General features: G+C 41.5%; 1 protein-coding gene across 1 annotated transcript in view; it reads left to right on the forward strand.

Annotated features, from left to right (window-relative positions):
- nsmce2 (NSE2 (MMS21) homolog, SMC5-SMC6 complex SUMO ligase) overlaps positions 1-20,341 on the forward strand; it is a 173,479-nt gene that overhangs the window by 26,505 nt on the left and 126,633 nt on the right. The window contains exon 3 of the mRNA XM_048529400.2: positions 10,002-10,108. Coding sequence (XP_048385357.2) covers positions 10,002-10,108 — 107 coding nt within the window. The remainder of the gene's footprint in view (positions 1-10,001; positions 10,109-20,341) is intronic.

The following is a 20,341-nucleotide window of genomic DNA, read 5'->3' on the forward strand; positions in this document are numbered from 1 at the left end:
AAGTAACTTTGTTACAGCATTCCCACACATGTGCTGGGTTGTCAAATACATTATGGAATGGAAAGCAAGCAAAGAGGGAGATTTTGCCAAATCAAAATGGTGATGAAAGTGCAGTATTTCATCCTCAATAGTTCTTTAATAACTATGGGAAAATCCATGAGCTGTTTGAACATTTTTGAGATAAACTGCATTGATTAGGTGGCTGACTCAAGTCACACAGCTTGTTATCTGTTGACAGCCAAGGTTACGTTGATATTTAAGTAGCAAAAAGGGTGCAGAGTTGAAATGTGAGACTAACTTTTTATGCAGTATTTTAAAATAGTATATGTAACATCAAAGGTATGGCTGTGTAATGTTTAAATATTTCAATGTAAGTCAACTGAGGGGAAAAAAATGTTTTTTCTGCTAAATATTTAGACATAGTATTAAGGAAAACTGTCAAATAATTATCATTTTGGAAGAAACAAAGTTTCATACCGGTTACTGTAAATAAAATTGTGTTGAATGTTTAGTATTTCCACTTCATGTTTTCAGTAAAGAAATTTAAATTAGAAGGGAAGTAACTGTGCCAGTACACAGTTCCCCAGCCTCTGGCACCCTAGTTCAAATTCATACTAGAGTAATGGAATGAAATATGAATTTTTCTCGTCATGGAAATAACATAAAAGTAAGCACATCAAACTAGATTGCTGGAGACTCAAAGTTCAAGGATAAACATGTAGATATTTCAAAATGAATTGACAATCTTGGGCTTTAAGTAAACTGATTTATGAAAAGGGAATAGAGCCAATAGTTGTTTTTAAGGATTCTGACTTTCCTCTAAGCATATGCTATGCTATAAAATGTTTGGTAATCCAATATTTACGATGCTACTAGAACTGAAGTTGTTTCCACAAAAGAAGTTGTTGCTGGAAAAGCTCATCAAGTCTGGCAGCATCTGTGCAGAGAAAGCAGAGTTAACATTTTGGGTCCGGTGACCCTTCCTCAGAACTGAACTGAACAGAACAGAAATTCTGAGGAAGGGTCAAATGACCCGATGCTGCCAGATCTGCTGAGCTTTTCCAGCATTTTTTGTTTTTGTTTGATTTACAGCACCTGCAGGTGTTTTGGCGTTTATGGGTGTTCTTTATATGTTTCTCACAAAATGAAGCAACCTCAATTAAAATATCTCCAGTGTTGGTCGGTTTTTATATTGAGCAATGAATGTTGCTGTGGGGTGAAGCAAATTTTTATGCTGACCTGCCTTTAATCCACAATTGATTGTGTTCTTCAATGGTGATAATGGATGCAAAATATTAAAAGGCACTCCTGATCCAAGATCGAACAGTTCAAATCTTTTATAAAGCATGTAAAATAATTTTTTGGTGGAAGCACCAACCATATTAAGTAACAGTGTCTTAACAAAATGGCTTTGCGTTGAAATTCAGAATTTCAGAAAAGATTTGCAAGGATGCTGTCAGGGTTAGAGGGTCTGAGCTGTGGAGATAGGCTGAATAGGCAGGGGCTACTTGCCCTGGAGCGTAGGAGGTAAAGGGGTGACCTTATAGAGACGTTTAAAATCATGAAGAGCATGGATAGGATAAATAGACAAGGTATTTTCCCTGGGGTGGGGGTGTCCAAAACTGCAGGACATAGGTATAAGGAGAGATCTGGGGGGCAGCTTTTTCTTGCATTGGGTCGTGCATGTATGGAATGAGCTGCCAGAGGAAGTGGTGGAGGCTGACACAATTACACGATTTAAAAGGCATCTAGATGAGTACATTAATAGGAAGGGGTATGGGATTAGATTTATTTAGAATATTTGGTTGGCATGGACAAGTTGGACTGAAAGGTCTGTTGTGCTGTACATATCTGTGACTCTATTTCATAATGATAAAAATGTGAACAAAGAAGAGAGTATATTGGCTGTCTGAAAATGAGAGAATAAGTGACAGGCACAAATGCTCATTATATTTAAAATAAAAACTCTGATGTACCTGAAGTGCCCTTACTGGCTGAGATAATCATGAAGGCCCTGCCTTCTCAAATTTACTCCTCTCCTCAGACGTGGTGACCTACTCTGCATGTTTCTTGCTCTCTCATTGTCGCCACCCCACCCCCAACCCCGTAAATGAACAGCCTGTGGTCCTCTGTGAATATAACATCTTTAGCTTTCACTTGTAGAACAAAATCTGGATGTGGGAGAAGACGATGGATGCATAATCTTTAAATAATTTTAAGGCAGTGGGAGATTTATACTGAGGGGAAGAAAAATTATCCTGTGTATGCAAGAATGTAGAGTTGAGATTAAAATCAGCAATGACAGCAGAGCAGGCTCGAAGGTCTGAGTGGCCATCTTTTGTTCTTTATATGTTCATAGATACGTAAATTCGCAGATTACAGAAATTCACCCTTGTAAATGTTTTTTGAACCACATCATTTCCTTTCCATAGTCCTTTGCTTCACTTTGCACATTTGTAATTTAGCATGGTCATGTTCTGTTGTTAGGTATGGACTTCACCTTGTATTACATACACTCATGCCTTGAATGCTGAGACACTGGTTCATTTGATGCAAATGCTTGGACAGCACTATCTTGGAGATCATAGAATTCCCACAGTGTAGAAACAGGCCCTTATGCCGTACAAGTCCACACCAACCCACAGAGCATCCCACCCAGATCCCATTCCCCTATAACCCACCTACACTTATCTGAACAGCACGTGCAATTTAGCATGGCCAGTCCACTTTGCCTGCACATCTTTGGACTGTGGGAGGAAACTGGAGCACCCAGAGGAATCCCACGCAGACATGGGGAAATATGCGAACTCCATACAGACGGTCGCCCAAGGGTGAAATCGAACCTGGGTCTGTGAGGCAGCAGTGCTAACCACTGAGCCACTGTGCCGCCCTAAATAGTGGACACAATTAGAAGGAACTATAATGGTTCCTTGAAATTGAATACTTCAACTCATTTCATATAACTTAAAAGCATTTAAGTTTTACATCTGATCCTAAAAAGTGGAATAGTTTTCAATCCCTCATGTAGTGACTGCTACTTTATACTGTAATGGTTTTCTTTTAATTTTTGGGATGTGAGCTTCGTTAGCTGGCCAGAATTTATGGCCCATCCCGAGTTACCCTTGAGAATGTGATGGTGAGCTGCCTTCTTGATTTGCTGCAGTCCACATTGTGTGGCTGACCCACAATGCGCCAAGGGAGGGAATTTCAGGATTTTGACCCAGCAACAGTGAAAGGACAGCAATATGTTTTCATGTCAGGATGGTCAGTGGCTTGGAGTGGAACTTACAGATGGTGCTGATCCAATATTTTAGCATCCCTTGTCTTTCTAGATGGAAGTGGTCGTGGGTTTAAAAGGTGCTATCTGGGGATCTGTGGTGAATTTCTGCAGTGCACCTTGTCGATAGTACACACTGCTGCTGCTGCGTGTCGGTGGTAGAGAGAGTGGATGTTTGAGAATGTGGTGCTAATTAAGTGGGCTGCTTTGTTCTGGATTGATTTTTTTCTTTTTTAAAAAACTTTATTGTCACGCGTACTGAAATACAGTGAAAAGCTTTGTTAACGAGAGGTACAGGCAGGTGACAGCAAACAAAGAATGTACAGATCAAAAAGACTTACCAGGCATGCAGGCTACATTATTTATTACATTATATTATACATGAGGCTAGAATCCATTCATCCGTCTGATAATAGCTGGAAAGAAGCTGTTTCTGAACCTTCTTGTGCATGTATTCATGTATCCGTATCTTCTACCTGATGGAAAAGGATATAGGAGATCATTACCGTGGTGCGATGGATCTTTGATGTTGGCTTCCTTTCTGTAGCAGCGATCCGTGCAAATAAAGTACTTGGATGGAAGAGATAGTAGGAACTGCAGATGCTGGAGAATCTGAGATAACAATGTGCAGAGCTGGATGAATACAGCAGGCCGAGCAGCATCAAAGGAGCAGGAAAGCTGATGTTTAGGGCCTAGACCCTTCTTCAGGAATGGGGAAGGAAAAGGGGGTTCTGAAATTAATAGGGAGAGAGATAAAAGATGGTTAGAGGAGTAGATAGGTGGAGAAGAGACGGACAGGTCAAAGAGGCGGGGATGGAGCCAGTAAAGGTGAGTGTAGGTGGGGAGTTAGGGAGGGGATAGGTCAGTCCAGGGAGGATGGACAGGTGCAGGGGTCGGGATGAGGCCAGTAGTTAGGAGATGGGGGTGGGGTTTGAGGTGGGAGGAGGGGATAGGTGGGAGGAAGGACAGGTTAGGGAGACGGGGACAAGCTGGGCTGGTTTTAGGATGTGGTAGGGGGAGGGGAGATTTTGAAGCTTGTGAAGTCCCCGTTGATACCATTGGGTTGCAGGGTTCCCAAGCGAAATATGAGGTGCTGTTCTTGCAACCTTTGGGTGGCAGCGTTGTGACAATGCAGGAGGCCCAGGATGGACATGTCGTCTGAGGAATGGGAGGGGGAGTCGAAATGGTTTGCGATTGGGAGGTGGAGTTGTTTAGTGTGAACTGAGCATGGGTGTTCTGCAAAGCAGTCCCCAAGCCTCCGCTTGGTTTCCGTGATGTAGAGAAGGCCACAATGGGAACAGCGGATGCAGTATATTACATTAGCAGATGTGCAGATGAACATCTCCTTCATATGGAAAGTCTTCTTGGGGCCTGGGATGGGGATGAGGGTGGAGGTGTGGTGGCCAGTGTAGCACTTCTTACAGTTGCATGGGAAAGTGCCGGGTATGGTGAGGCTGGAGCGGAGTGTGGAGCGGACAAGGGAATCACAGAGAGAATGGTCCCACTGGAAAGCAGATAAGGGTGGGGAGGGAAAAATGTCTTTGGTGGTGGGGTCGAATTGCAGATGGCAGAAGTGTTGGAGGATGATCCGTCGGATCCGGAGGCTGGTGGGGTGGTACATGAGGATGAGGGGGATTCTGTTTTGGTTGTTATTGCGGGGAGGGGGTGTGAGCGATGAGTTGCGGAAAATGCGGGAGACACGGTCAAGGGCATTCTCAACCACTGATGGGGGGGATGTTACAGTCCTTGAAAAACAAGGACATCTGAGATGTACAGGAGTGGAATGCCTCATCCTGGGAGCAGATGTGGCGGAGATGAAGGAATTGGGTATAGGGTTTGGCATTTTTTCAGGAAGGTGGGTGGGAGGAGGTGTATTCTCGGTAGCTGTGGGAGTCGGTGGGTTTGAAATGGAAATTGGTTTCCTGGTTGTGGCCAGAGATAGAAACAGAGAGGTCCAGGAAGGAGAGAGAGGTATTAGAGATGGTGCAGTGAACTTGAGGTTGGGGTGGAAAGTGTTGGTGAAGTGGATGAACTGTTCAAGCTCCTCATGGGAGCACGAGGCAGCGCCGATACAGTCATCAATGTAACGGAGGAAGAGGTGGGGTTTAGGTCCAGTGTAGGTACGGAACAGAGATTGTTCCACGTAACCCTCGACGAGGCAGGCATAGCTTGGGCCCATACAGGTACCCATGGCCACCCCCTTTGTCTGTAGGAAGTGGGAAGAATTGAAAGAGAAGTTGTTAAGGGTGAGGACGAGTTCAGCCAGGTGGATGAGGGTGTCAGTGGAGGGGATCTGATCGGGTCTGCAGCATAGGAAGAAGCAGAGGGCCTTTAGGCCATCTGCATTGGGAATGCAGGTGTATAGGGACTGGACATCCATGATAAAGATGAGGTATTGGGTCCAGGATATTGGAAGTTTCGGAGGAGGTGGAGAGTGTGGGTAATGTCATGGACATAGCTGGGAGTTCCTGAAAGTGGAGTCCAGATAGGTGGAGATAAGTTTGGTGGGACAGGAGCAGGCGGAGACAATGGGTTGACCAGGGCAGTCAGGTTTGTGGATTTTGGGAAGGAGGTAGAAGCGGGTAGTGTGGGGTTGGGGAACGATGAGGTTGGAGGCTGTGGGTGGGAGTTCACCTGAGGTCGTGAGGTTGTGGATGGTTTGGGAGATGATGGTTTGATGGTTGGGGGTGGTGTCATGATCAAGGGGGTGGTAGGAGGAGGTGAAGGAGAGTTGGCACCTGGCCTCGGCAATGTAGAGACAAGCTTCAAAATCACCCCTCCCCCTACCGCATCCCAAAACCAGCCCAGCTTGTCCCTACCTCCCTAACCTGTCCTTCCTCCCACCTATCCCCTCCTCCAGCTCAAACCCCACCCCTATCTCCTACCTACTAACATTGTGCAATCATCAGTGAACACCCATACCTCTAACCTTATAATGGAGGAAAGTCTTTGATGAAGCAGCTGAAGATAGTTGGGTCCAGGTCACTACACCGAGGAACACCTGCAGGGATATCCTGGAGCTGAGCTGACTGACCTCCAACAACCACAACCATCTTCCTATTTGTCAGCTCTTACTAGCCAGTGGAGAGTTTACTACTTGGTACCCATTGATTTCATTTTTGCTAGGGATTCTTGGTGGCACACTGTTAAATGTGGCCTTGATTTCAAGTGCTGTCCCTCTCCCTCTACTTCTGCAATTCAGCTCTTTTGTCCACATTTGAACTAAGGCTGCAATGAGATCAGGACCTATGGTCCTGGTGGAACCCAAACTGGGTGTCACTGAGCAGGTGCTGCTTGATAGCACTGTTGATGTCACTTTCTGTCACTTTGCTAATGATAGCAAATGGACTGATGGGCAATTTTCCATATTGTTGGGTGGATGTCAGTGTTGTATTTGTATCTTTTTCACTGATGTGTTGGGCTCTTCCATTATTGAGGATGGGACTATTTGTGGAGCCGCCTCTTCCAGTGAGTTGTTTAATTGTCTACCACCATTCATGACAGAAGGTGGGAAGACTGCAGAGCTTAGATTTGATGCATCGGTTGTGTGATTGTTTAGCTCTATCGCTTGCTATTTATGCTGTTTGGCATGCAAACAAACCTGTTTGGTAGCTTTACCAGGTTGACTTCTCTTTTTTTTAAATGAATCTTGGTGAAGTTTCTGGCATGCTTTCCTGTACTCTCCATTGAATCAGGGCTGATCCCCTGGCTTGTGGTAATGGTTAAGTGGGAGATATGCTAGGCCATGAGGTTGCAGATGTGTGTTTCCTTGTCCCAAAAAATGCTTCTTTTTGTCTTTACCTGCTCATGCCTCTATCTAAGCACACTCAAGTACATTTCTAAAGTCTGGCTAAGTACCTAATATTGTTCTGAAGAAGGGACATCGGACCTAAAATGTGAACTTTGCTTTCTCTCTGTGATGCTGCCTATTTTTGTACCTGATGTATCTGCATCATGGTTGGAAAGTGTTGAGACATTGAAGAAGCAATGAACTTTTAAAAGGTGCTTTAGGAGGGATAAAAACAATAAGACTGCTTGGCATTCATTTCCAATGAGATGTGAGAAGCTTATGCCACATTGTTCCATGAAGTATTTAGTTTTCAGGTTTGAGCTGCCCCTCTTCTGCTTATCTTTATATCTTAGACCACTCTTCTTTCAAAATGTTTACTCTAATTTAAAATCCCCTGTACTTCCTTAGTAATGTGATTGGCAAGAACACCAGCCTCACCATGCTGCAGGTGGAGACCATCTCATCTGCACAGATTTCATTTTGCCCATGATCCAGAATCCACTTCTCGCATGAAAGACCCTGAACTACCTGTTGCCTGCCACTTCAACGCACCACCCTGCTCCCTGGCCAACATCTCTGTCTTTGGCTTGCTGCAGTGTTCCAGCAACGCCCAACACAAACTTAAAGGAACAACGCCTCATTTTCCGCTTGGGGACCCGACAACCCTCCAGACTTAATATTGAGTTCAATAATTATAGGGCCTAAACTCTCCCATGTCCCAGCCCCCTACCCCACACACCAGCCTTGTTACCATATAGCCTGCTATTACACACCCCCTGTTGTTAGTCACTATTGGTCCCCATTAGCAACTATTCACCTTCCCAGCCTGATTGTTAGCGACTCATTTGGCTGTCCAACTGTCTTTCTCTCTCTTTGGGCTGTATCCTATTGTTTGTTCCCCACCCCACCCATCTCCCTATTTTCTGCATATAAACTGATGTTTTCCCAGCCACCGTCCGTTCTGAAGAAGGGTCACTGGACCCGAAACATCAACTCTGTATTCTCTTTCACAGATGCTGTCAGACCTGCTGAGCTTTTCCAGCAACTTTGTTTTTGTTTCCACTTCTCTCATGCCAATCCTTTGGAGTCATAAAGCTTTGGTCTAAGTCGTCCATGCCGACCAAATATCCTCAATAAATCGAGTGCCATTTGCCAGCATTTGGCCCGTATCACTCTAAATGCTTCCTTTTCATATACCCATCAAATGCCTTTTAGATGTTGTAATTGTACCCACTCCACTACTTCCTCTGGGAGCTCAATCCATACACACACCACCCTCTGCATGAAAGCGTTGCCTGTTTGGTCCCTTTTAAATCTTTCCCCTCTCACCTTAAACCTATACCTTTCCATTTTGGTTTCCCCCACCCAACAAAAGGACTTTGGCTTTTCATGCTATTGATGGCCCCATGATTTTATAAACTTCTGTAAGATTGCCCCGCAGCCTCTGACTTTCAGGGAATATAGTGTCAGACTATTAGCTCCAATTAGTATATCCGTACAGCTCAAACCTTCCAACCCTGGCCATGTCTTTGTAAATGTTCTCTGAACGCTTTCAAGTTTCATTGCATCCTTCCCATAGCAGGGAGACCAAAATTGTTCACAGTATTCCAAAAGTGGCCCAACCAATGTCTTGTACAGCTGCAGCACGACCTTCACCTCGTATACTCGATGGAGGAGTATATCTTGCATTCTTCACAATGCTTTTGACCTGGGACTCTACTTTCAAGGAAATGTGAACCTGCATTCCAAGGTCTCTCTCTTCAGCAACACTCTCCAGTACCTTCCCATTAAGTGTCTTAAGTCCTGCCCTGGTTGGCCTTTCCAAAATGCAGCACCTTACATTTATCTAAATTAAACTCCATCTGCCACTCCTCGGCCCACTGGCCTATCTGTTCAAGGTCCAATTATACTCTGAGATTATCTCCTTCTCTGTCCACTACACCCCCAGTCTTGATGTCATCTACAAACTTACTGATCATGCCTCCTATGTACACATCCAAATCATTTATATAAATGAAATGCCGAAAACACAATATTAAAAGCGACATAACATTTCTTTTACCTTCCTTCCTTTTTACTTCTTGAAATGTTAAAATATTTTGAAATTAAACGGTACCATATACAGTGGGGTGGGAGAGGGGGGGGAGGAGGAGGAGGAGGAGGAGGAAACAATCAATTTGTTGATCCCTAATACAATTTATAAGCATGTACAACTGACAAGATTGCCACAGGGAGTACCTGAGTAATAGTTTTAAGGGGACAAACCAGATTTGCTCCCAAACACTGCAACTGTGCTCCAGATCACATATATACTGTCTTCAATGAACGTTTAGAAGACCCTTTAAGGCCTGCTGAGAAAGAAAAATTAAATTACACTTTTTAATCAAAAATCATGTGTATTTGCAGTTCAATTCATGACTGGACCTTTGTTTTGTGTATATGACATCTGCTGTGAAATATTCTGTTAGAACTCCATGAGTTGAATGTTCACAGAATAATGTAACGCAGATATAGTACAGAAAGCTATTCCGTTCATGGAGTCAGCACTAATATTTTCTCCTATATGATCGACATTACAATATCTTTCTCACTCCCTATGCCCTTTAATACTCTTTTCTCCATCACTATCAAAATCTAAATTCCTCCTAATGTAATTTCTGGGCTCCTGCTCCAACAATACTTATGAATTTAGAAAATAGGGAATTTCACTGTCCAATCACGCTTTGTGCAATCAAACTTATCTTCAGACCTGCTTCATCCAAATTGCAATTCTCCAGACAATGTTTGTGCTTCAGAGCTGAATTCTTGATTTCGCAACTTTCTGATGCATTTTAAGTGAATTAAATGTTTGCAGTTTATGCCTTAGTGATCAAAGAAAGTCAGAGCTTAATTACTCATGAATGCTGCCATAATTCACTGCTGTTTGTTTTCTAGCTGCTGCAGAAGACATAAACAACATGGAAAAACTGATGCTGGATTATGTTTCTATGGACCAAGAGCTTGAGCAGTTCGTACAGGCTGTAGATGAAATCACACGCCAGGTAAGAGATCAAATTTGATAATGCATTTATAATTCTGCTGTATTGATTGGGGTTCCTGCTCTCATAAAATCTGTCTGGTTTTAATATGTCTGGGTGGGTAGGATTGCCATTCATGATCTAATTGTAGCCAGAAAATCACCTGCAACAGCTTCCCCTCTTGAGCCAGGGTCTGCAATATTGGATTTAGTAATAAGTAATGAACCTGATTTAATTAACAAACTTGACTGTGTGTGAACATTTATCAGATAATATCATAGCATAATCAATTTCAGTGTAATGGTTGAAAGCAAAAAGCATGAATCAGCTACAAGAGTTGTTAGATGTGGATAAGGCCGTCCCTAACAAGATCTGATAGAGTCTGTCTACGGTAAACCGGGAATATCTGATAATAAAACACTGGAGTACTTTTAAAGAAACATTTAACATAATATAAAGCCAATTTATACCTCGAGAGGAAGAAGCTCCACTTCACGGAAAAAAATAGTCAGTGACCATTGAAGAGATAGCACAACACTAAAAGAGAGGGCATATGAAAATGCAAAACAACAGCACAGATCCTGCTGGAAACATAGAAAGACCATCAAATGGCCACAGAGCTGTTTACAAGCGCTACTAAAAGGGATTTTGAATAAGAAATTTGCCAGGAACAGCAAACTGACAATGGAATTTTATAGTTACTTGAAGGGAAAGCAGGTGGTCGGGAGTAATTTTGACTCACTGAAGACTGAAAGTGGGGATATTGTCAATGACCATGGGGAAAGGACGGAAATGTTGAATAATTACTCTGCCTCAGATTTTACAATAGAAAAGGAGGCTAGCTTGCAGCAACTCATGACGGAACTAATAAATTGGGAAAAGGCACTGCATAAGAGTCACCTAAATGAAACATCAGTAATGTGAAAATACAGGAATTCAAGAATGCCAAAATCCCAGGAGTTGATGTTTTCCAACCGAGGGTGTTAAAGGCAGTAGAGGGAGCATGTTGCGGAAGCTTTAATTATGATCTTTAAGAGTTTCCTAAATACACCAGTCATCCCTCTGGATTGTAAAATTGCACACATCACCCTGTTTTACAAGGATAAAAGAGGAAAATCAGGGAATGACAAACTAACATCTGAGCTGGGAAAATTCTATAATCAAGTGTGTTTCAGTCTAATCAAGTCTATAATCAAGGACGGGAAATTTTTCAGTTATTCAGGGAAAGCCAGCATAGGTTTGTGACAGAATGCAAACCTCATAGAAGTTTTTGAAGAGGTGACTAAGTTGGTGCACAGGGAATGTCCATGCATGTTGTCTATATGGGCTTCCTGAAGGCATCTGATAAAGTCCCAGGGTGTAACGGGAGGCAAGAGAGGAGGGGGAGTGGTGTTTTTGATTAAGGAAAGCATTACTCCTGTTAATAGAGACAATATTTCTGAGGGATCGTCTGGTGACATTTATATGGGTACAAATTAGAAATAAGAAAGGGTTAATCACCTGATGGGATTATATGAAATGCCCCCCCAAAAGTTAAAGGGAAATTGAGGAACAAATAAGTAGAGAGATTTCCGATATATGTAAGAATAATAGGGAATTTTAATTTTGTAATCATTTTCTGGAACTGCCATAATGTTATTGGCTTGGATGGTGAGGAGTTTGTTAAACGTGTTTACGAAAATCTTCTTTATCAATATGTAAATGTACTCACCAGAAAAGGAGCAAAACTTGACCAATTCTTGGGGAAAAAAGGCAGGGCAAGTGACTGAAGTATTAGTTTGTGCTTAGTGATCATAATTCTATTATTTTTTAAAATAGTTATGGAAAAGAGTAAGCCTTCTACAAAAGTTAAAGTTCCTAATTGGAGTAAGGCAAATTGTAACGGTATGAGACAAAAACTTTCAAAAATTGACTTGAGTAGCATGTTTACAGGTAAAGGGACAACTGACAAGTGAGAGGCTTTCAAAAGTGTGATAATGAGCGATTAGAGGCATTATGTTCATGTTAAAGTGAAGGATAAAGCTAGTAAGAGTACAGAACAATAGATGAATAATGATATTAAGGTTCCAGTCAAGAATAAGAAAGAATGATATATTAGAAATAGACAAGTGTGATCAAATGAATCTCTTAAAGAGCATAAAGAATATAGGGGCATTCTTATGTGGGAAATCAGGAGGGCAAAGAGGGGATATGAGATAGACTTGTCAGGTATGGTCAGGGATAATCCAAAGAGATTCGACAAGTACATTAACAGCAACTAGAGAGTGAACGTAGCCCCTTGAAGATCAACAGAGTTGTCTATGTGTTGAACCCCAGGAGATGGGAGAGATACTGAATGAATATTTTGTATCAGTTTTTAATGTGGAGAAAGAATTAGAGGCTCGAGAACTGGGGCAAATAAACAATGATATTTTGTATATGGTTCACATTATAGAAGATGAAGTGTTGGAGGCCTTTGAAAACATAAAGGTGGATAAATCTCTGAGACCCGAATAAGTATATCCCAGGCTGTTGTGAGAAGTTGGAAGAAATTGTGGGGCCTCTAGCAGAAGCATCTGTATAATCTATAACCATGGGCGAGATGTTGGAGGACTAGAAGGTGGCTAATGTTATGCCTTTATTTAAGAAAGGCTGTAAGGAAAAGCCTGGGACCTATAGACCCATGAACCTGACATCAGTGGAGGATAAGTTGTTGGAGGTGATTCTGAAAGATAGGATTTACGTGTATTTGGGGAAGCAGGGACAGATTAGGGATAGTCAACATGGCTTTGTGCGAGGAAAGTGAAGTTTCACAAACTTGATTTGAGTTTTTTGAGGAAGTAGCCAAAACGATTGATGAGAACAGAGTGGTAGACATTGTTTACAAGGACGTTAAAAAAGCCTTTGACAAGATTCTGTATGGTAGATTAATAGTAAAGTTAGATCACGTGTGATTCAAGATGATCTTACCAATTAGATCCAAAATTGGCTTGATGGTAGTAGGCAGGATGAAGCTGGAAGGTTGTTTTTCGAACTGGAGGCCTGTGACAGGTGGTGTTCCACAGGTACTGGGGTCCATTTTTGTTTGTCATTTGTATAAATAATTTGGATGAGAATGTTGGAGGCGTAGTTTGTAAGTTTGCGGATAACACCAAAATTAGTGATATAATGGACGGTGAAGAAGGTTGTCCAAGATTGCAAAGAGCTCTTGATCAGTTGGGTCAATGGACTGATGAGTGGCAGTTGGGATTTAATTTGGATAAATGCGAGCTGTTGCATTTTGGTGAAACAAACAAGGCTTATACAGTTTTTAAAAAAGGTCCTGGATAATGTTGTAGAACAGAGACACCCAGGGGTTCATTGCATAATTATTTAAAGTTTGCATCGCAGTTAAGAAGGATTTTGATTTACTAATTAAATAGGCAAAATTGTGGCAGATGGAGTTCAGTGTAAGCCTTTGGACCAAAGAAAGATAGGATCACGATACTTTCCAGACGGTATCAAGTTAAATATGGTAGATGTCCAGACAGATGCAGGGTTTTGGGTGTGTGGATCTTTAAAATGTTACCAACAGGTGCAAAAATAATAAAAACAAAAGCTAATAGAATGCTGGTGTTTATATCTAGAGGAACAGCGTACAACGATACGGAAGGTATGCTGCACTTATACAAAGTTGTTTGACTGTCGTCTGAGTACTTTGAACAGATCTGGGCATGCTACCAAGTTTTCAAGAATGATACCTGGACTTCAGGGGTTCATTTGTGAGAAGTGATTATACACATTAGGCATGTTCTCTCTAGGATTTAGAAGGTTAAGAGGTGATCTGATGGATGTCTTCAATGGGAAAGGACAGGTCAGAGAAATATAAACTGTTTCCACTGTTGAGGATTCTTGATTTCGGCGGCATAGTCTGAGAATTAGGGCCAGACTGTTCAGAGAGCTGTTTGGAAGCATTTTTACATACAAAGGGTGGTAAATATTTGGAACTTGTTTCCACAATGGCAGGAGATGCCAAATCAGTTGTTAATTTTAAATCCTAGATAGGTAAACGTTTGTTGAGCAAAGGTATTAAACCTGCCCTTGGCCTATATTTCTTCTGAAGTTAGGCCACAGATCAGTCATGGTTTCATTGAGTGGTGGAACAGACTCGAGGCGTTGGCTGAATGCCCCAATGTGTTCCTATGTTCGTCCTTAGTCCTCACTCACTACATGCATGCTGCTGCTTCTTGGCAATTCCATTTAATAAAAAAGCAATATCAGGTTTCACATGCACATTGACAAAGCTCACATTTACCACACCCCATTTGTTTCAAGCCCTCCATTATATATCATTTATCATGGTACTTGTCCTGGATATACAGAAATTTACTCCAAAAGAGTGTTAGGAAGATTGAAGATATTGTTTTTGGACTCATTCCCTTTTCACTGACTTTGTCTGCCTGGAAGCAGGCAGAACCAAGTAGTTTGCAACTTTGGCATTCTGTAAATATTTACTCCATCATTAAAATTACCTACACTCACTTGCGTGTTGTCATTTGTTTCTGACCCTGTTTTGGTCCTTCTGTTGAAACTTTGCTACCTGGAACTTCTTCCTCGACTCTTCTGTGTTACCACCCACATCTTCTACATTCCTCATTTGCATTCTCACTGACAGCTTCTAAGCCTTGCGTAAGTCGTCTGTTATGTTACTTGCTTTTTTTTCTCCTTAAATAGGAAAAGGAGCAGGTCATTTGGCCTCTCAAACCAGCACAAGACTGATCTGATGGTGGCTGTAATCCCATGTTCTTGTCTACCCTGTGGTATTGGTTACTGCTTTTGAAGAATCATTTAATGACTAACATGTTATTTGGGCATATGTTATAATGTAACTGTTATGAACAAATCAAAAGGAGTAAACTGCATCCTTCTTCTCAACTCCTGAGCTGGTGTCAAAATAATTTGTACTTAAAAGGGGTAATATTGCCTATTTAATAATTAAAACAACATCAGTGTGTACATTTTGGTGTGAGAAATAAGCCAGCCAGGTTACTTCAGATAACAAGTAAACACTTTGTTTCATTTCTAAAACTTGTTCAAGCAAAGACATAGAAATTGTTTAAGATTTAAAATGTACAAGTGTACCCAACTATCCATGAACACAAAAGGCAAGGCACAACATGATCTCCCACTGACGCCGAAAAATGTGAAAAAAGACAGTGAAACATTACAGAGGATATAATCATAAAACTTTGCCTAGTACAAGTTGAAGTTAGGAAAGATTTATTCATTAATTGAACTGTCAACTGTAAACAAGCATGTAGACAGTTTGTACAGCTGCTGGCCTCTGAGATTTCTTGCTGGAGCTATTGGGTTGATTACTGGCTCCAGAGATGATTCAGATTTCTATCTTTAAGAACTCATTGTTCATAGCAGTGAAGCCTTTTAGAGTACAGAAGTAGTGTTTTCACTGGAAAAGACGGAAGCTGAGGGGCAATCTGATAGAGGTCTACAAACTTATGAGAAGCATAGATAGAGTGGATAGTCAGAGACTTTTTCCGAGACGGGAAAGGTCAACTAAAAGAGGGGACAGGTTCAGGGCGAGAGGGGAAAGTTTAGGGGAGCAATGCAGGGAAAAGTTTTCAGAGACTGGCGGGTGCCTGGATGCACTACCAATGGACATGGTGGAAGCAGGTACATGAGCAACTTTCAAGACTTACCTTGACAGACAGATGAACAGGAGGCGAGCAGAGGGATTAAAAACTGCATATGGTTAATAAGTAGTGGGCCTAAATAAGAATTAGGAATCAGATGGGCCAAAAGGCTTGTTCTTGTGCTGTATTGTATCGTATAGAAGAGGTCCTTGGGCCCATCAAGTCTGCATCAACAAAAAACTTCTTTAAATTTACACTAGTCCCACTTTATAGCACTTAGCCCATAACCTTGAACGTTATGACATTTCAGGTGCTTATCCAAGTAATTTTTAAGGTTTTGAGACTTCCCATCTACCCTCCCCAGGCAGCGCTTTCCAATTCCCACCACCATCTGGGTGAAAAAACACTTCTCCTCAAATCCCCTCTAAATCTTTGCTTTTCATGTTAAAGTTATGCCCCTATTACTGACCTTTCAACTAAGGGGAAACAGATGGTTTCTAACCACCTTATCTATGCCCTTTATAATCTTATACCTTAATAAGCTTCCCCCCCCCCGCAACACCACCACAGTCATCTGTACTTTTAAGAAAACTGCGCTTATCCAGCCTGTCTTCATAGCCAAACTGCTCCATTTCCATGCAACATCCTGGTGAATTTCCTCTGCATTCCTTTTAGTTCAGTCACACCGTTCCTGTAGTGCATGACCAGAACTGCACAGTACTCCAGCTTTGCCTTAACCGCACACCTGTCCAGTTTCAGTATAACAATCCCCACTTTTATAATCTATGCCACGATGATAAAGGCAAAGGTCCTGTTTGCCGCCTTACCTATCGCATTAACCTGTTCCACCACTTTCAGAGATCTGTGTTCAAGCACCCAAGATCCCTCTGTTTTTCTGAGCTTCCTGTTCATTGAGTACTCTGCTGTTCCCTCTTCCAAAGAGCATCACCTCACACACAGCAGGCTTAAGCTCCAACTGCCACTAATCTGCCCATCTGACCAATCTATTTAAATTCTTCTTTAACTTAAGACCTTCTTCCACATTGTCAACTACCCGCCCAATCTCCTAATGGGTTTTCATCGCTCGTACTTTGATAAGAGCTATTTTAGAGAGAGAGAAAGGCAAGAATGTTGACCCTGAAACAGATTCTTTCTGGCACTGGCTTCATTAGACTCATAAACTAGGTCAGATATTCATTCTCTGTCTGACTATGTCTTTGTCTGTCCTGGCTTTGTAGGCTCGACGTCTTCATCCACGTAGCTTGTGTTATTTGCAAATGCATTAATTCTGTTGCAGTAACCAGTACCCTTTGCTTTGCTCTTTTTAAACAAAAACCGAAGAGACATATATGTCAAGCTGATTTTTATTAGAAATTAATAAATCAACAAGTCCAGCCAATGATATTATGAATTAATATTTTTAATATTAATATTCATAACATTCTATAAAAGTTACATTTTGTCTTCAGTTTTGATTTTAAGTTCGCTTAAAACAGTTGAATTACAGAATTACCAGTATTATTATGCAAAACATTGCCAGTAATCATTTCCTGTATATTTGACAGTAATGGAAGTTGGAAGAGAAAAGGTTCAGCTAATGCTTCCATCAAAACAGTAGTCCAAGGAATGCCACTTGGATATTGTGCATATTAATACTTTCTAATCGGTCTGTTCAGAGATGTTATTGTACAAGTCTAGAGCAGGTGGAACTTGAACCTGGGCCTCCTGACTCAGAGATGGGGACAAGACCTCTGCACCACAAGAGTCGTCAAATTTTTGCTAATTCTTTTTAAAAATAAGCCTATTCTTCCAAACAACATCTCAGAGATGATATTACATTTCTCTGGAACAGGCTGGGCATGAACCCTGGTCCCAGGAGTAGGGACACTGTGCCACAAGAAGGCCCCAACATGCTCATACGTTCCAGGCTTGATACTTATCAGGTGAGAAGATGTAGCCAAAATCTACCAGGACACCTTTGGGGTTGCCACAAATAGTTCGTAAAAGGCAGAATATTGTGCTACAATCACTTGAGGATAATTAAATGTTCTTTTAAATCCTCATGGTGACCTATAATTTCACAAGGTCCATTTCACAGCTTTATTAGCAGGCTGTTTGGCAGTTAATGCATTCCTTTTCTTTCCATTTAAAAAATTTAGAACCTAAATTTGAATTTTATCATTTGCACTTGCTAATTTACATTGTAGGTAGAATCCAAGAAGAGGTGCTACTTGAATATTGACTGTTTAATTTTTCAGTTCTTGGTTTATTAAACTGGGCAGTCAGTGGAGTAGTAACCATCGACCAGGTTTTACAGAGTCATTAATGTAATACCTGCACGATTTTTAGATCCTAACCTTGTACTGCCATTTGAAATAGTTGTACCTTAATTGGACAGGACACCCTTTACAGAGGCCCTCTCCAGCTTCAGCAAAGCATCCTTGCTTCTGTAATCATATCCCATAAAAATGAAGGAAGACGTACCTCTTGCCTTCCTAACCACTTGATACACCTGCATACTTGCTTTTACTGACCAGCGCAGGTCCTCTTGTACATCACCGTTTTGCAGGTCGTCATCATACTTTGTTTTTCTCTGTTTTTTTGCCTTATTAAGTTGGTAAGACAAATGGGACTAGCTTAGTTTGGAAAACCTGGTCAGCATGGTAGAATTGGACTGAAGGGTCTGTCCCATGCTGTGTGACTCTATGACTGTGATTCTATAACTTAATAGGTTTGCACAGATGCTGCCAGTCCTGTTAAGTTTCTTTGTTTTCATTTCAGTTTTCCAGCATCTGCAGTGGTTCGCTTTTAACTCAGACTGGCTGCTTTTTCCTGGCAACTTTTTATGACTCAATTTTTGGATCTAACAGAATCCTTAATTTTGTGTATTAACCATGCATGGGCCACTTTCCCTGTTGCATTTTTGAACCAGAAAGAAATACACAACTTGCAATTCTGCATTTGTTCCTTAAATATTAGCCATTGCCTACCTCTGTATACCTTTCAGTGAATCATCCAATCTATCGCAGCCAATTTAGGATTCATAAATTCATAGTTTCCTTTGTCTATGTTTAGGACTTTAGCTTTAGCTTGGACCACTTCACTCCTTTGCAGTTGAAGAATTCTATTATATTATGGTCAGTCTTCCCGAAGGGATTATGAACAACAATAAGATTATTAATTAACCCTCCTCAGCACAACACTGAATCTAAGATAGTCTGTTCCGTATTTGGTTCTTCCATACTCTGGACTGAAAAAACTGTTTTGTGTGTACTCCATCAATTCATCTACCACCACAGTGGTTTGTCCAATTTATATGTAGATTAACTTCAGTCATGATTACTGTTGCACTCTTGGAACATGTATCTCTAACTTCCTGTTTGATACTGTCCTCTAACTTACTCCTAATAACATCTTTCCACAAATAACCATAACATCCACAAATGTATCAGTGATAATGGGAACTGCAGATGCTGGAGAATCCAAGATAACAAAGTGTGGAGCTGGATGAACCTAGCAGGTTCGGCCTGCTGTGTTCATCCAGCTCCACACTTTGTTATCTATAACATCCACAAATGTTTTCTGCTTCTTGTTGCTTCTCTGCCCTGCCCAGACTGGTTCTAAATATATGTTTTCTGATCCAATATCCCTCATTGTTGCACTGATTTCGACCCTGCCCCATCTGCCTTTCATTTTGCCTCTCCATCCTAAGTATTGGATATCCATGGATATTCATAACCCAGCCCCATTCACACTGCCGCAGTGTATGTGTAATTGCACTCCTATCGTATATCCATTTACAACTGTTGCACTGTTAATTCATTCATCTTATTGTGAATGCTGTATACATTTAGATTTGTCTTTTTAATGTTTTTATATTTTTTGTATAAGGACCCTATTTGTTAGAGAGACAGCAAGAGCTGCAGGTGTTGGAGTAAGATAAAAAATGTGGAGCTGGAGGAACACAACAGGCCAGGCAGCGTCAGAGGAACAGGAAAGTTGATGTTTCGGGTTGGCACCCTTCTTCAGACCTAATTTGTTAGCTCTTGTTTTGTCTGCCTTTCAGTTTTGCTTTGTGCTTTCCTTATCTTTCTTCCTTTTCTCTTTGTTTGCCTTCCTTGTGTCTCTTCACTCAGGTTTCCATCTCCCTGCTGCTTGTGCTTAAACTTTACCCCAAAGTACTAGTGAGTGCTCCTCCCAGGATATTCATCTTAGACTTGCTGTCCAACTTCTTAAGGTCCATCTTCCCCAGAACCAGTTCCAATGCCTCTCAAATCTAAGTCCCTTCCTCATACACTCGTTCTCCAACTACTCGTTATTTCCTGTTCTCCTATTCCTGACCTCGCTAGTATGTGGCATTCGGATTAGTGAGGCCCTGCATTTTGATTTATTTCCCTAACTCGCTATATTCTGTTTGCCAGGCCTGGTATCTCTCTTACCTATGGTCATTGGTTTTGTCATGGACCACAACCTCAATGTTGATTCTCCCCTTTCAGAATGTCCTGCAACCACTCAGTGACCTCTTTAACCCTGGCACCAGGGAGGCAACATAGCATCCTGGAAACGTGTCACTGCTGAGAAACGTATGTTCTCTTTATGATTGCATCCCTTATCACGATTACTTTTCCACAATTTTTCTTCTCTCCCA

This window comes from Stegostoma tigrinum, chromosome 5 (assembly GCF_030684315.1).
Source record: "Stegostoma tigrinum isolate sSteTig4 chromosome 5, sSteTig4.hap1, whole genome shotgun sequence".
Classification (NCBI taxonomy): Eukaryota; Metazoa; Chordata; class Chondrichthyes; order Orectolobiformes; family Stegostomatidae; genus Stegostoma; species Stegostoma tigrinum.